The 17,682-nt window shown below is 31.9% G+C and overlaps 1 protein-coding gene across 1 annotated transcript in view; it reads left to right on the plus strand.

Annotated features, from left to right (window-relative positions):
• Positions 1 to 17,682, plus strand: part of LOC123666429 (plastin-3) — a 56,787-nt gene that overhangs the window by 32,094 nt on the left and 7,011 nt on the right. The window contains 9 exon segments of the mRNA XM_045600521.1: positions 1,612 to 1,672; positions 9,175 to 9,311; positions 10,850 to 10,993; positions 13,708 to 13,789; positions 14,856 to 15,009; positions 15,636 to 15,799; positions 16,328 to 16,437; positions 16,714 to 16,908; positions 17,323 to 17,530. Of these exon segments, the coding sequence (XP_045456477.1) occupies positions 1,612 to 1,672; positions 9,175 to 9,311; positions 10,850 to 10,993; positions 13,708 to 13,789; positions 14,856 to 15,009; positions 15,636 to 15,799; positions 16,328 to 16,437; positions 16,714 to 16,908; positions 17,323 to 17,530 (1,255 nt within the window).

Here is a 17,682-nt window from a genome sequence, read left to right on the forward strand (position 1 = left end):
ACGAAGTATCAACACAATAGTTTGCAGTTCACGTAAGAAATGTTGCCTATTTTTTTTTTTTTTGTAATGGATAAGCATTATGGCAGTGCCATTAACGTATTGGGTCAACGGTCCCTAATCGAATTAACATCGGCTGGGTCCTTGACCCGACATAGACTAGCCGAGCGACTATCTCTTAGAAGGACAACAAAAAGAGAAAAAACAAGTACAAGAGAGGACGAAAAATATCTATTTTTTTTTTGTATGAGTCATAAAATATATTTTGTTTTCGATATCTTAAGGTGTTTGTATGAGTATGTTTATTTGTGATAAAAACTTATGTTTTAATAATAAATTTAAGTTCTGAAGTAAATTACTTCTATATAATAATAATTTTTGTACTTTGATATTGAACATATTTTTATGTACTAATTTAAATAAAAAAAACACGTATTATAGTTGCCTTTGTCAAAACTCGAGCAGATAAATATTCTAATCTCATGCGACCGATATGATTATTATTTACGTCTCCGGAATCTTAGGAAGCATTGTTGATGGATAAAGCTAAATCATAAAAACAACTTTTATACGAATCCAAGGAACAGCGTAAGAACTGTAAACGTTAACTAACGTTAAATGTATGAGCACGGTGAGGGAGGGCTTTCTATAAATGTCTTTTTTATATATATTAGATAAATAAAATCGCTTAATGTGTTACTTAGCGAAAAAACTCGACTTCAATTTTATTTAAGCTTTTTAATATTTTATAGAGGTTTGCTGGATGCTGACTGAACAATGTAAAATTGTAATTTTTTTATTATATGTTGCGGATTGGATTTATGTATTTGATTATTATTCAACTGAGGTAGGGCACAGTAGGAAATTTCTTGCTTAAAATATAGAGCAGTCGACTGGGGTAGTACCTCGACCTTACAGATGATCACAGATAAATAACACTGTTCTCAAGCAGTGTTGTGTTCCTGTTGGTGAGTAAGGTGACCAGAGCCTCTGGGGGAACTGGGGATGGGGTCGGCAACGCGCTTACGATGCTTTTAGTGTTGCAGACGTCTATAAGATACGGTAACTGCTTACAACCCGGTGAGCCGTACGCTTGGTTGCCGAACTAGTTATATAAAAAAATCTCAGTTAAAAAAAAAACAATTACATAGTTTTCATCGCAAAATAAAAGATAAGGACTATAAAATACTGATAATAAGGATTTGAGATTGGGTTCTATTATAAGATCAAACTTTAATTATCTAGTGACATTTCCATGTTAAGAATACCTGAATACATGAAATACATGAAATGAAATAGGAACTATTGTTATTTAATCATATATATCATTATTTCTTTAGTTATCCTACCATGCATTTTTTAAATTTTCTTATAAGAAAAAGAAAACAAAAAAAAAATTAAAAGTATAAAAAATAAGTAGTCCTCGGGCGGCAGGTTGAGGCCCTAGTCGCTGGTAGTTAAGTCTTCAGACTAAGGAACTACGTCGAAATGCGGGCCGTTTCAAGCAACATTGCCTTTTCAATACCCTTGATTAATAATAATATAATTATGTTATTGTTACGTTAAATAAATAAAGATAGAAAAACTTTAATCAAAACAATTTTTCATATCCAGGGAATAGATAAAGGTGGAGTGAGAGAAAAATTCATGGAGTGTAGAAGGAAAAAAGAGAGAGGTCAGACCTTGAGGTTTCGAGTAAAAAAACTCGAGCTTTTTAATATTAATGTAAATCAAAAAGCGATAGCTTTGCTCTGTAAATAAAAACCAAACTCACGCATCTTGATTACCGAAGCGAAATAATTCATGAATATTTCTCAACGAATTTCACGCGTACCGAATACTAATTGTAAGACAAAAACGTTCCTAACACGTTAAATACATAACACTGCGATGTTATGTAAACAACTTTTGTCCTCGACTGAGTCATATATGACTCACTCCTATATACTTATTATGTACTGTCATTCGTTTAAAGTATGAGGAATAACCGCATAGTTAACTTCTTCGTAAGATATAAGTCATGAGTTTATATTTAACTGTATTTGGTTGTCGTTTGGATTGGTATTTCCCTTGTTCTTCTAATCTGTCGTCGACTTTGGATTTGAAATTGAAATGCTTGATCAGCTTATATCTTTAACATTGAATTACCAACATTTGAAGCAACTTTTTTTTAAAATCACCACAGTGGAAAACAAGCTTACAATCCGCCTGATGGAAAGCGAGATACCGGGCTTATAGATGCTTTCAACACTAGAAAGAAGCATTGTAAGTGCGTTGAAGCTTGTGCCACCTACCCTCTCCAAAAGCTCTGACTACCCTACCAACAATAAAAGTACGATATTTCTTGACAGCAATATTATTTGGCTCTGATCTTCTGAAAGGTTGAGATACTTTTGTAGCTGTGCTGGTTCGAAATTTCGAATTAAACATGTAAGTATGTAGTGTACTGTGAATCTTTACTAGTACTATTTCGTTACATGCTTTGTTAACTATTTTAGTTTTGACACATTAAGGAGATGTTCATCTGAGTCATAAAATTGTAAACCTTTATTCTTGAAAAGGCATAGGCCCGGTGCATCTCTTTAAAAGAGTAACAAAAATTAAATTCCGAAGAAAAAATGTTATCAATATGTCAACTAAATATAGAGTCCGTAAGCAAAACTGATCGTTTTCTGACAATAGTAACTAGGTTTGAAACGTTTTATTCCAATAACTTGTTAAGCGGATGACGTACAATTCCAACGGGTGCACGCGACTTACGCCATATATGGTAAATACACGTAACATCACGTAGAGTTCCATGTAAACTGTGTGAGCGGACATCCGATGTGTTTGTGTTATATTTTTGACATTTGTAAATATTTAATCTAGTACGAGTCTCCGTGGAGTTTCTATAGTTTTAGGTTCTATTAGACGAAATTTTGTGCTGTTATCTTCTTATACATATATAAAATTCTCGTGTCACAATGTTGGTTACAATACTCCTTTGGAACCGATTTTTATGAAATTATGCGTGCATATCGGGTAGGTCTGAGAATCGGCCAACATCTATTTTTCATACCCCTAAGTTATAAGGGGGAGGGGGGGGGGGTTTATAACATATGTATATGGCAAAACAACGTTTGCGGTGTCAGCTAGTAAATAAATAATAATAACATAAATATTCTTAAAACACACACATACGGTTTTCTCTCCGTAAAATAAGCAACTTATTGCTTTTGTGAGGTGATGTTTTACTCGTAATAGTTAACAGCTGACCGACAACAACACGACAAGACATTTCACCCAGTCTTGGAGTGGGAATCGAACCAAAAACATTCGAACAAGAATTAAAAAGCAGTTTCACTTCAAATCGCGCCAACGGGCTTTCTCAAAATTTATTGTTATGGGTGTTTTCCCTGTAACCCCGTAACAGGATTTTATCTTACTAGGGCCTTTAAATGTTGGGCGTTTTTTTATTTGTACCTGTTTATGTATGAAGCTAGGTCTCTGATATTGACCTTAAAAGCAGAACGGTTCGTCCGGTCGCTTTAATAGGTCAGCGTACTTTTCAATTACACTGATACTCTGCGAAGGTTATCATCTCTCCAATTAATGCTATAACACCGTTCTACGAGTATACTGCTTATTTTTTTGGTTATTTTCATCATAGAGTTAGTACATTATTTATTTAACTTGAGTATAATAATAATAATAATAATAATATATTCTTTATTGTACACCAAAATATAAACAAACAGTAGTCATTAAAAAAAAGATGTACAAAGGCGATCTTATCGCTAAAGAGCGATTTGTTCCAGATAACCTTTGGGCACAGGACATGATAATTATAGTAGTGACGGATAGGAAGTGTACAGAGTATGTAAAATAACAAATAATAGTATTATTATTTACGACCAGATCAACGTACTACAAATATTAAATTATATGTTTCTTTGATATATTATCATATAATATAGGTATACAAAAAAATTGCGATATAAATAAAAACTTTTTCCACATAATAAATTCCCATATTTTTATTCTATAAACAATTAGTAATCTTTAAAAGGTTATGCTCTATTATCTACCGTATGTATGAAAATACAATTTATTATTCATCTCATAACTAAATTAAGACAAATCACTAATGACTCTCCGTTTGTGGTCGTGGTGCGAAAATTTTATGAAAGCCGACAGCCGCAGGTTGGACTCTCGCTTCGAGTATGTCATTGTAATTTAATTAATTTTTTTTCTTAAATTATCTCGTTACATGCAAGATATTACTATTTTTGTACTAAAATAGTTTATATATTATTTTCAAAATAGTAACTGCGGAGTTTCTTGCAGATTTTTCTCTCTACATTCCGAATCGGTGGTAGCTTCACTTTTAAAAATAATAAACACTAAAAAATTTAATTTGTAAAATGACGATTCGAAAGTGCTTTTGAAGCCTATTTGAATAAAGTTATTTTTGAGTTTGTTTTCGAAACAGTATTAGTAAACAAGATTCGCTATTTGATTAATATCAGTCTACTGTATAGTTACCTAAAAGTCCTAAAACATAGTTTCCAAATTACTTCATGAATATATTATGTTAAACTTATTGATTTATTATTGAACTCGATCTGGAAGAATACTTTAAAATAAACAAACAAGTTTTTGAAATCTGAAATTCATACATTAAATATCTAAATATTTTTAATCCTAATAATTCCTAACCGTCGCGTGGTCTATGTTATACAATTTTTGTTTTTAACTAACTACAAATGTATGTATGACCTTACTTTTCGCAGCCAACGGAGCGAATCTTAAAAAAATAATTCGTAATTTATTTTCTTAAAATACAAATATAGTGAATAGATTCTATGTAGTAGGATTTATATTACGTTAACCTCGGACGTAAAAAAAGGATTTGTTAGTTTGAAGATTTGTATGTCTGTGACATTGTCACTCCAAAATGAGCAGATTGATTTTATCGATATATTATTATGTATTTTAAATTAGTATCATTGTTTATTATGCTTTACAAATTTTATACGTTCGTGATTTTTTAGGTATAGTAGAAAAAGTGAATCTCAATAAACCTTAATTAAAATGAATTAATAAAAGAAACAGTTCACGTTTGCAAAGAGCCTATAAAATAAACAAATTGAATAATTCAAGAGAAATCAAACTACACTTATTGTAGTTCGACGAATAATGTCACTGTTTAAATTAACAGCTGAATTTATCTCACTTATGTCATCAACTTCAGTAAGTACTCCACTCGTAATGTTGAATAATAAGATAAACAGCTGATTGTACTGTCAGTCACAATCGATAGTTTTATTACTTATGTAACTAGTGTTTAGATGCACGTGCGTTTGTTATTTATGATGTTCATTATTCGTTTTATTTCTTTAAGATATATGCTATTTATAAATGAGCGTTTGTTTTTTTACTCGTTTGGATCGGCAAACAAGCGTACGCTCACCGCAGGCCTAGCATGCGCGCCACGACAAAATTTTGTCTACCCCTTTTCTCGTATTATCTCTCTATGTCTACAGTAGCTAACATGCGTGCACGCGATACTCTTCTCGTTACGTCAATAGAAGAGATAATCATTAAATTTTAGTGATCTGTGATATTTATCTCTACGGAAGCTAACATGACATCGTAATTTTGTCGAATTTTGTCGTTTTAGGAAGAGAAACTTCTCGTTTTCAATATTATCGACGAGAAAGACGATAAATAAAAAATAAATAAAACCGGGTGCCTATTTTTTGTATACCATGGCGTTTCCCTATTATAATTATATAATTTCGGTATACGAAGAGCGGGAAATGCGAAAAGTCGAGTGAAGTGTGCCATATAATGACACAAAAAACGTATTTGCGCCCTGTTGCTTCTTATTCTAAATAATAATAATAATAATACTTTATTTCAGACCAAAGTATAAGTCCATATTGGGTTAGTACAACAAGACAAGACAACATTCAGAATAAAAAACAAAACAAAATTATATTAAAAAAATCAATAAGTAAAAATAAAATTAAATAGAATAAAAGTAAAATCAATAATCAAAAAGAAAAAATTAAAAATTCAAAAAATTTTAAAAATTAAAAAAAAAAAAAAAAAACAATGCGTGATAGAATTACAATTATCTAATGTGCGACAAGATATAAAGCACAACACGAGCATATTGTTTTACACATATAATTAAATTCATTTACTTACGCCGTTTTATTTTCCATATTAGATTTTTTAAATTAGATATACACTTTTTATCTTAGCCAAAAGGCCGAGAACATTGTTAAATAAAACATGTGTCACTCGTTTGAAATTATACAAACGTTGGCTCATACCGGTTTGGCACGATTGGTCAATAACCTTGTAAATTCAACTTTACGACATAAGAAATAAGAATGATATTCAGTTGTGATTATGGTTGATAATGTTTCTCTACTCGACAAGGCGAAGTCTTCGGAAGAGAATTTTGTCTCTCGTAGTGCGCATGTTAGGGTAATCGAGAAAATACTCGATGTAGACATTATCTCTCTCTCTCGTCAAGAGATATCTCGTTGTATGCATGCTAGGCCGGCAGTAACGATTACTTTAGCCTATAGACGGCTGCGACATAAGAATCTGCTTGCCAACTCTGCCTCCAATACGCCCCCACCCTGGAGCTCTGCTTACCTTACCACAGGAACACAACACTGCTTGAGAGCACTATTATTTAAGCCGTTTGGCGTGAAGGATTTATTTAATTTTAATTTATGAATTAATACAATAAAAAAAAAAAAAAAATTAATGGAGAGATTTCACTTTTCATTTTTTTTTTAATTTAAAATGTAATTTTTGTTTCACAGAGTAAAGAAAAAAAATATGAAATAAAGCGGAAATCAAATCACAATAATCTTATTCGCTGCAAACAGTTTCCAAATACAGTGGGAATGGAAACCTTGTGAGAAACGCTCAACGACGCCAAATTGCATTGTATATCTCATTACCATAAATATTAAAATGTAATCTTGAAACGTGAATAAGGCATAACAAGGTTTCAAAAATTGTTCCTTTCAATTTTTATTTTTAGTATTTTCTCAATGTTTATTCATTCTATAAATTTTCGACGATTATTTGTAAGCACTATTCTAATACTATAGAAGATCGAAAGCACTCGCATAACTACAGACACTTTTTGGTTTCATGTATATTCTGTCCAGTTCCATCTATTCTGTTGTTTTCCGCTACTTTTGCTTATAGTGTCATGTTTTATAGCAATTGAAATTTGTAGCAGTAAACGTAATTTCGGAAAAAGCTACGCAAAAATACATTATCAAAGGAAATGCCTCATTGAAAAGAATTTAAAACATATCATTGTACTTCGTATGTTTATATTTATTTCCAAAAAAATAATCTAACTCTTGTTGATTAAATAAAGTGTTTATCGAGAATAGCACGTAAATAAAATTTAATGCAAAGCTACTATGTAATAATAACAATTTATTAGTTCATTTCTAGAATAGGATATGTTGATACCGCCGTTTTTATAGACAGCTGTTTGCCTAATTAAGCAAATTGTGTTCTACTTTACTCCGGCCTTTTTACCTGGCAATGAAAATTTATGAATAATATTTTTGTGTATATTTTTTATTGTTTCATATCTAAATAGACCAAGCTTGCCGTGCCGGAAAGATGTACATAGTCTCTTTGTTTTAACAAATTCTTTGTGCTAGTCTCGACTAAGTTCAATAAAATTTCCAGTTATAGGCATAGGTATCACTAGTTTATTATTAATAATTCAATAAAAATTCCAAATGATCTATGCTAGATAGAAACTAGCAAGCTATGCGGCATTTCTTTTCCGTAAAATGATTATTTTTCTGATATAATTCTTCTAATGTCCGCATTAATAGACTTTTTCTAAATTATTAAACCTCTTTATTATAAACATATAACACAATTATCATTTAAGGTTAAATGGAACTTGTATTCAGTATGTAAGTCTCTAAGGTAATAATAATAATAATAACCAATTGGTTTGTTAGAGTGTTCATGTTTTGTTTTTATAATGAAAATGTTCTGAATATCTAAGATTTTTATTTTTGTGTTACCCACATTAGGAATTCTAAACATTTTTGAATATCATATCAAAAATGTTTAGAATTCCTAATGTGGGTAACACAAAAATAAAAATCTTACGGTCTTACTTATAAACGTTTCTTAATTTTTAATCAATTGCTTAGCAACGGATTAGCAAAAACCTCACTTATAAACACTATTTAGCGTTAAGAAGTCGTTAAGTAGTGTTTAAATAGCCGTCAAATTTAAACACTGCCGAGGCATAGTTTAACTCCTGCTAAGCGGCAAGATGGCGGATTTCACATAAATCAGCTGTTATATTGTGACGTTTGATCTACTTACTTGCGTGTGTTTGTTAGAAAAAAAAATTATCATTCTTTGTTTGTTTCTTAACTAAGTAACAGCTAATCAACGTTTATAAGTAAACAAAAGTTAAACATGGATTTGTAGCTTAAGAGCGGTTTAACTAAGCGGTGGCTAAGTATTGCTTAGCGAGATTTTTATAAGTAAGACCGATAGATATTAAAAATAGCACGGTGTCGTCTCCTGTCAAAGATTTTCATTGTAATATGAAACTTTGAATAGTTACGGGTTTCTGTAAAGAGCTCACTATAGACGGCGCCACGGTTCGCTTAAACCGAAAATTAAAAATTATCATATCGAAAATTTCGCTCGAGCGGGTGCATCGTTCCATAGCTTAATTGGCTAGAGCGCCGACACGGCAAGTCGGAGACGCGGGTTCGAACCCCGCTGGAGCGGTCAATTTTTGATATGATATTCAAAAATGTTCTGAATTTTAACGCAAAACGATGAAATACTCCTCTAAAACGGATTTTTATTGTTCTACTATTAAAAAGTAATGTTTTAATTATTATTACAATCATATTATTTCTCTTAGAAATAGGTTGAAAAAATTATATAAAAAGAATTTTAGACTTACACTTACACCTTTTATCTTCTCACAAAATTTTGTATAGCTAAATTTAAATTTAGGCTCTAACTCGTGTCCAGTATAAGTAAAGGCTCTATTGCACAGTATTTGGAAATCAATGGGCTTTATTGGAAATAAATATACACTTAAGATGTACTGTAAAAACATTTTCTAAATTGCTTTATAATATCGCCTGTTACGAGAAATAATTAATGAGAGGTCATGGGTTAATATATAATTTATCTTGTTGCAGCTGGACACTAGCGGGAATGGATACATCGACTTAAAGGAATTGAAAGAAGCCCTAGACAGCGTTGGATACAAAATTCCACAATGGAAGGTGAGTTAGTCATATTGCTTAACTAGGCCTGACGAATCGAATCACGGATCGCTATTCTATTTATTTATTTATTTTTAGATGCGTTCATTTTTGCCCAGTTATATATATATATATATATATATAACTTAGCAATATATATATATATATATATATATATATATATATATATATATATATATATATATATATATATATATATACGGAAGAAAAGATTCTTGAGTATTTCGAAAACGAAATCGAAAAATTTAAAGAACACCAGTTTCTGTTGAAAGAAAATAAACTTGGTCAAATAGTTAATCGATAGTTGAAATTATTAAAAAAATTGGGTCATCAACAGGAATTTTACTTGTCATAGGGATATAAAGCGTCTCTCACGTGACTATTTCTCGCCTTGCAACTGTCCTATTAAATATTGGTGATTATATGATTTATTTATTTCATATATTGACGATAAAGTTATCACCTTTTGTCTATTATCAAACTTCATCAAGTAAGCCTATAAAGATATTTTTAAAGATATAATTTCGTGTGTAAAAATTAATCAAAAATCCATTAAATTGATAGGTATTGTAAAGTGAAGAACTGCACTGCAGTCGTATGCTTACATAAAGCAGATATGCAGCGTTGAATCAATAGTTTCGTGACTGCAATTATTCAAACTTTGTATCAGTTAATAGCATTTATGTTGAGTCGTTTTTGTCTGTCTATTTTGTTGTATCATTTGGCTAAAATATTAATTATATCTGGAATTATTTAATTAATATGCAGTCTGATAAAAAGGTCGCCGACTATTTTTTACCTGAACAAAAAAGATGTTTTGTTAATGTAAAAGTCACGCTGAGATTTGTAAAGATTTTACAATTGGGTTGTCTGGAAGAAATTGCTAAATAGCCATAAGGACTTATCCCCATTGTATTTCACAGTCTGTAAATGTTTTTAAATGTGTTTAATGTTTAAAATGTAGTTGTGGTGTACAATAAAGTATAAACAAATATGTATGGTAAAATGTTATGCCCTATTTAAATAGTTATTTCACAAACGTGGTTTGTTAGAATGGAATATGTAGATCTTAAATGAAAGGTTTCGCTCTAAATCCTTCTTTTTCAATGAAGACATGGTGTTTTCGTTCAGAGAGGAATCTGGTTCTCCAAAGTAGCAACAATAAAGATTTTTTTTCTCTTAACATCATTCACCAAATTCCGTCCTTCCTTCTTAAATTCGTACCTTCTTTAATTGTATTATAATTTTAAAATCTACTCATAATAGAATCTGTATTCTGGGGTATTGAAAACATCTGAGGGTTCCTTTTTACCATATTATCAATGTTGTCTCATCATAATCATCATCATCACCATCACTTTAGCCTAATACAGTCCACTGCTGGACATAGGCCTCCACAAGTTTGCGTCAAAAATGGAGTGAACTCATGTGTTTTGCCCATAGTCACCACGCCGGGCAGGCGGGTTGGTGACCGCGGGACTGGCTTGTTAACAATGTTGTCTACTTGAAGTTTATTTTTATTTCTTTTACTGTTCCAGGTCCGCTGTATGATCGAGGAGTATTACGACAATGGTGGCAAGAGTGGTCGGGGAGTCAACGGCAGTATGAACGGCGACGCCAGGAAGAACGGCATCTCTCTTACAGAGTTCGAAGAATTATGTGCTAACCTTAAAGCACAACAAGTAATTCTCACATAATACTAGTCTTTTTTGGAACAAATTAAGTATTTCATAATTTACAATCAATTTGCTTGCAAAGCTAACGCGATAGTTGTCTCAACATATATGATTAAAGCCCTAATATCAAACAGATGCAATATTAGAATAATAGTTGTAACTATAATATACTCATCAATTACAATTTGGACAGTCTTAAGTTGCAGGATATAAAATGATTGGTTTTGATAACAAAAGATGGTCCCCTTCAAGGAAGTGTAGAATCTACATAAACAATAACCTCCTACATTCGAACACTATTCAAACAAGTTTAGAGACGGAGTCCCTTTTGATATATTATCTGTTTACATTAATAACGATTTATGGTCCTAAGTAGATTTTTTTTCGTACGTTGAGTTAGATCGAAGGTTTGAGAAACAAAAGTATTAATTGAATCTGATTAAAATAAATAACAATAACATTGTTGTCTCTTCGTGTTAAAAAATAGTGAATCACTGCTGTAACTTAGCCTAGTCACGCCCCATGACCAATTAAACTGTAGTAAAATAGAACGCCGTGTTTAAATTGACCAATTGAATTAAGCTATTCATATATAGGCGTTCTAATTTACTATTATTTAAATTGTCAAGGGGCATTTCAGCATAGCGATAGTCACTATTTTCTTAAGTCGAATAGATTGTACTGATTATAGTTAATAGGTCTAAGTAGTAGCTAGTTTTCATATTTTGACAGTGAGCGATAAAAAATTGCTTTTCGTTTCTCTTTGGCAAAACTGTGACACTGTTTGATAGATGTTTCATATCGCTTGGATGGCTGCTAATTTTTTTTAGGCACGTGAGCCTTTTCCTCCCGTATTTGATTATTTGTTGCCTATTTGACCCAAGTAGAGTAGGTACAGGAGAGAAAGAGTTAAACATTCGAAATATATACGAATATAGTATGGTTTATAGAGTGAAAAGTACTAAAACGTAATTGAAATTATTTTAAGGTTTATTATAATATTTGTTGGAAATATTTTTTACTATGAAAACACAGTTAAAATAGTAGGTACAGGAGAGGAAGAGTTAACAAATTCGAAATATATACGAATATAGTATGGTTTATAGAGTGAAAAGTACTAAAACGTAATTGAAATTATTTTAAGGTTTATTATAATATTTGTTGGAAATATTTTTTACTATGAAAACTCGGTTAAAATACTTGATACTTATCGTAAGCTGCACGACCTAGTTCCAAGAAAATTTCATTTGAAACCTAGCTAGATAGATTTTCACTACTGTAGCCAACATACCATACACCACTATAGTAAATTTCATCGAAATCGTTTCGAATCGTTCCTTTTCCATTACAAATATATATATATATTTTTATATGCAAATACAACAACCGCTCTAGTGTAGTGGTGTGAGTAGTCGTCTAAAATACCGACAGTTTGCAGGTTCGATCCCGCTCGGGTGGATATTTGTATTTGTAAAAAAAAAAAACAGTTTGGATGTTTGTCCTTGTGGGTTATTCCATCGTGCCTCGGAGAGCCCCTTAAGCCGTCGGTCCCAGTTGTTTTCATAAATACTTGATAGTGATCGGTGCTAGTAAGGAACATATCCGCCAACCGGCAGTGGAGCAGCGTGCTAGATTAAGCTCCAATTCTTCTCCTATATGGAGAAAGAGACCTATGCCCAGCAGTGGGATGTAACAGTCTGAATGCATATATATCATATGAAATCGTACTAGAAAACTAACGATCATTTCTTAGTTCGCTTGTTTATCATAAAAATTTATATCAGTTTTTATTCGTTGTTTAACTGTATTGTGTTTAATTTTAAGCCGTTACACACAATCGTAATCGCCTTAATACATAGCACGTGTCAATACGAAGCAGGGCAAGTCGATAATAAATTGTAACAAAGGTCGCTTAACGGGTTAACTGAATGTTAACGTGTTAAAAGGAATGACCCCTTATTATTAAGAAATTTAATATAAAGCTATTTATAAAGAACAGAAAAATAGTACTTTAAATATAATATTATAACTCCATTCGATTATAAAATAAGACTTTATGTTATCTCATATTTATAATGGAAATATCCAGCAAACAAGTATTGTTACTTGTTTACATAACGTTAACTTTTAGCTATCATACCCGCATACATTTCCAGTAAAAGGCGTACTAACTAAATATTTTGAAATAGTTTAGCTAATATTGCTTTCAAACGTATTTTTCATAGTCAGTCAGTTTAGGCTATTGCAGTCCACTGATGGACATAGGCCTCCTAAAGTTCGCGCTAGACATCTCTGTTTTCCGCAATCCTCATCCAGCCTACACCGGCAATCATACGTATATCGACGGTCCAACGGGTCGGAGGACATCTCACACTGCTTTTGCCAAGACGCGGTCTCCAGGACACGTCTTCTCCAAAGACCATCGGTCCTGCGACGTGTATATTTCATATTATTTTGTTAAATATACATTTAACGAATGAACGAAATGTGTATTTGTTTATTTACGACTTTCAACCACCATGCCAACGTAGCTATAAACTCAGGTTATTTTATATTTAGTTAGACTATCATTAAAACTATCATAACCCGTCTCTAGTATTAACAATTGCAGTATGATATTTAAAATTATATTCTATACATACAAAAATCCCATTAAATTCTACTTAGGTACTAATTCTGAAATATTTTTGCTACATATACGGTTTTTTGTTAATTTTCAGGTGTCGAGCACATTCAAACAGGCGGTCAGTAAAAAGGAGAACCTTGAACATTTAGGCGGCATGAGCGAAGCGTCGAGTGATGGTAAGTATATCATGAGACAGTTTACTTATCATAATAATGATGAAACTTAATTTTAATCTATATGTGTCTGAAAATTGTAATGTTTATCAGAATTTCAAGTAATTAGATAAGTGAAAATAAAAATATTATTATCTTATAAAAGTAATGTTATCATTCCATAATTTATTTTATAGGCGTTGTGTAAACTGAAACATTAACAATGCTATTTAATATATCTATATATCTATTTATAATTAATACATTAAAAATCTTCCTGCTTCATCTTTGATTAATCTAGAAATCTCTAGCATGTTTAAGAATACAACATATCAAGATAACTTCTCTAGTGTGGTTAAGGATATTACGAGTACATACTGCTCAATTGGATTTTAATTGTAATAAATAGTATTTCGTTACGCATAATATCTTTCATACTCAATATGATTAGTCAATCTGAAAGTCTAACCTTTACTTGTTTCTTATGAAAAATGCCGTTAACGTTTATGACATAAATATTACATAGTTGATATAGCTCGACTTGTGCCTCTTCCGTACACAGTTCTTAGAATACAGTGTTAATGTCCTATTGATAAGCTAATTCACAGCATCAATAATTGATTCTGAATGAGAAGCTATTACTCGAATGAGCAGACAGTCGCTAAGCACATTTAAATGATAGTTATTCCATCCCGTATTAACGAAACAATATATTATTATGATAGTTTTGTTATAGTTTTATGTAATATATATTTTTATTGTGGATGATAATTTGTATTTTTTGTGGTCGATATTGTTTATTAAACTGCTTCTTGTAGTATTAAATTCTGTTTAAAATCAGTTGTTACGAGTATCAGTAATTTATGATAATCAAAATTCTTGCATTAAAAATATATTTTTTCACTTTTAAGCATGATTTGAAACTGGAAATGCTATTTCTATGGAAAAGCAATATTTACAAAAATAGACTATCGTAAGTCAATATTTTGCAATTTACAGACTTTGTCAAATCAAATTGGGTTGTCTAGAAGAAATGGGTAATAATCTGAAACTATTTCTTATAATATTGACAACATTGGTAATATCACAGGCACAACACATTCCGTACGTCTTGAAGAACAAATGGCGTTCTCCGGCTGGATAAACAGCAATCTCGAACACGATCCCGACTTGAAGCATTTGCTACCCATAGATCCCGAGGGCAAACAACTATATGAAAAACTAAAAGACGGTCTCATTCTATGGTAAGTTGCCGTAGGACGTTTCTGTAAATATTAGAGCAACTCTGTGTCTATAAAGATATTTAAATACCTCTGAAACCAATACAAGATATTCGTATTCCACGATAAATCAATAATACATAAGTTTGTCAATGTCAAAAATCTAATAACGTTTTAATTTGAAATGATTATATTTGCCAATGTCAAAAATCTAATAACGTTTTAATTTGAAATGATTATATTTGCCAAATATTTTGTAGAGGATTTTACCTAGGAGAAAGAATAGGTTCTTTAGGAATAGGTAGGAAAAGAATAGGTTGTTCCAGACAAAAGCTTCTATGTATTGGATCGTTTTTATGTACTACTAGCTGACCCGGCGAACTTCGTATCGCCTAACAGTCGATTCTTTAATTTTATTAATTTTTTTTTAGAATTTTTCTCTCCGTAAGAACCATCCTCGTACTTCAAGGAATATTTTAAAAAAAGAATTAGCGAAATCGGTCCAACCGTTCTCGAGTTTTGCGCTTAGCAACACATTCAGCGACTCATTTTTATATTATAGAAGATGTACTAGATATGTCATGTTTAATTTTTTTTATCTACAAAGTTCTTTTTGATGCAAATTACTGATAAAAGTTAAACAATTCTAGCAAAGTGATCAACCACTCCTGCCCAGACACAATCGACGAGAGAGCGATCAATAAGAAGAATCTGACGCTATACACCAAGCACGAGAACCTTACACTGGCGCTGGTGTCATCCCAGGCGATCGGTTGTAATATTGTCAATATTGATGCTCACGATTTGGCTAAAGGTGTGTACTAAATACATGTTTTTTTTAGATTAATTTTTGTGTTTACTTCATACTTTAGTTACTCGACTTCTTTGAGACATAACTTGATGTTTAATAGCCTATGTCATTTACAGAAACTGGTTAAGACAGATAGGTAATTTAAAAAATCGGTTAAGCAGATTCTAAATTCATAATTATCAAAAACAAACAGTTTCGCTTCCTAATTTATTTCTAATGCGTACATATTAGACAAGTTTTTGAAGGAGAAAAATAAAACTACCTTCCATACATTCATTTTTCTTGAATTCCATTTTTGTTTAGGTTATTCATTAAGCAATGCTGCATCTTCTAGTCCTTGATTTTTTTTTAAATCAGCTCTTAATTGGCTTCGAAGGCCACTGCAAACTATAAAAGTTGTATTCGCCAATGTCTAGAAGAGTGGATATGGTAAATTGAGTTCAAAGTCAGCTAAACAATCAAAACTGGTATGATTATGAAAAAATGGTATATAGTCTTTTACAGTATATGTAAATATTTATGTTTTAACAGGTAAACCTCATTTAGTTCTTGGTCTTCTGTGGCAAATCATTCGAATCGGTCTGTTCAACCAGATCACATTGGAACACTGTCCTGGTCTCACAGAATTGCTTAATGATCAGGTAAATTCTCATTGTAATGATACTTTTGGTTTCGTATTCAGAACTCATTAGATAATATAATGCTAGGTATTAAAATCATCTTTAAATTGTATGAGAATACAAATTTATGAAAAATATAAGTAAGCAAGCAAATTTGTTTTATATTTCATTGTTAAAGCATCAAAGGAATGACAAAGGCAAAAACAAAAACAATTTGGCCTTAGTTTAAGAAAATTGACCTCTTATCCTTAAATTAATAAGGACATCACATAACATTTTATGTATCGTTTTATTCAGGAACGTATCGAGGACCTGCTAGCTCTGTCCCCGGAGGCCATATTACTGCGCTGGGTGAACCACCAGCTGCAGAGCGCCGGAGTAACGCGACGCTGCACCAATTTCCAGCAGGATGTGGCCGACTCCGAGATCTACTCCTACTTGCTCAAGCAGATTGCTCCCGAGGATGCTGGGGTCACGCTAGATGCCTTGCGGGTGAGTGGTGTCTTTATTATTTTGTTATTTGTGTATTCAAGATATATTTTTGTGTATATACCCTCATATATGTATGTGTTTTACTATTATAATAAGTACAGTTTTGGGGGTATGTCATCTTGTCCACATATTTTTATGTTGGATTTGGAATAATATGGCTATTTACGACTAAAACAATGTTTATGGCGAAAAAATTCGGATACTTAAAAATATCTGTATTTATGACTATAAAAAATCTTGCTATACTTATAATTATGTTGCAATATTATTGTAGTACAATTTCTAAATTGTGTTATAACACCCATATATTTTTATACTGTATTTATTTCTCTCTTATCTTATTTAATTTTATATCTTAAAAATCTTGCCTAAAATCTATAATATCCACTAAATATAACCTGATATATTGTCTAGGAGACAGACCTAATGCGTCGTGCAGAGGTAATGCTGCAACAGGCCGCGAAGCTGCGTTGCCGAGCCTTCGTGACTCCGGCCGACGTGGTGGGAGGGGTGTACAAGCTCAACTTGGCCTTCGTTGCTAATCTCTTCAACCAGCACCCTGGCTTACAGCGCCTCGATGATGGCCCCTACCACCAGCTCGATGAGACGAGAGAGGAAAAGAGTGAGTGTTGTGTTTTTTCGTTGTTGTTATTGGTGTACCTTTATTTTTAAAGCTAATTTAATTGGATTATTTCAGCTATCAAAAAACAAAACCGCATCATAATCGTTCTCTTCTATTGCCACAGATAAACGCGTGGAACTTGTAACAATCTT

This window comes from Melitaea cinxia, chromosome 26, assembly GCF_905220565.1.
Source record: "Melitaea cinxia chromosome 26, ilMelCinx1.1, whole genome shotgun sequence".
Classification (NCBI taxonomy): Eukaryota; Metazoa; Arthropoda; class Insecta; order Lepidoptera; family Nymphalidae; genus Melitaea; species Melitaea cinxia.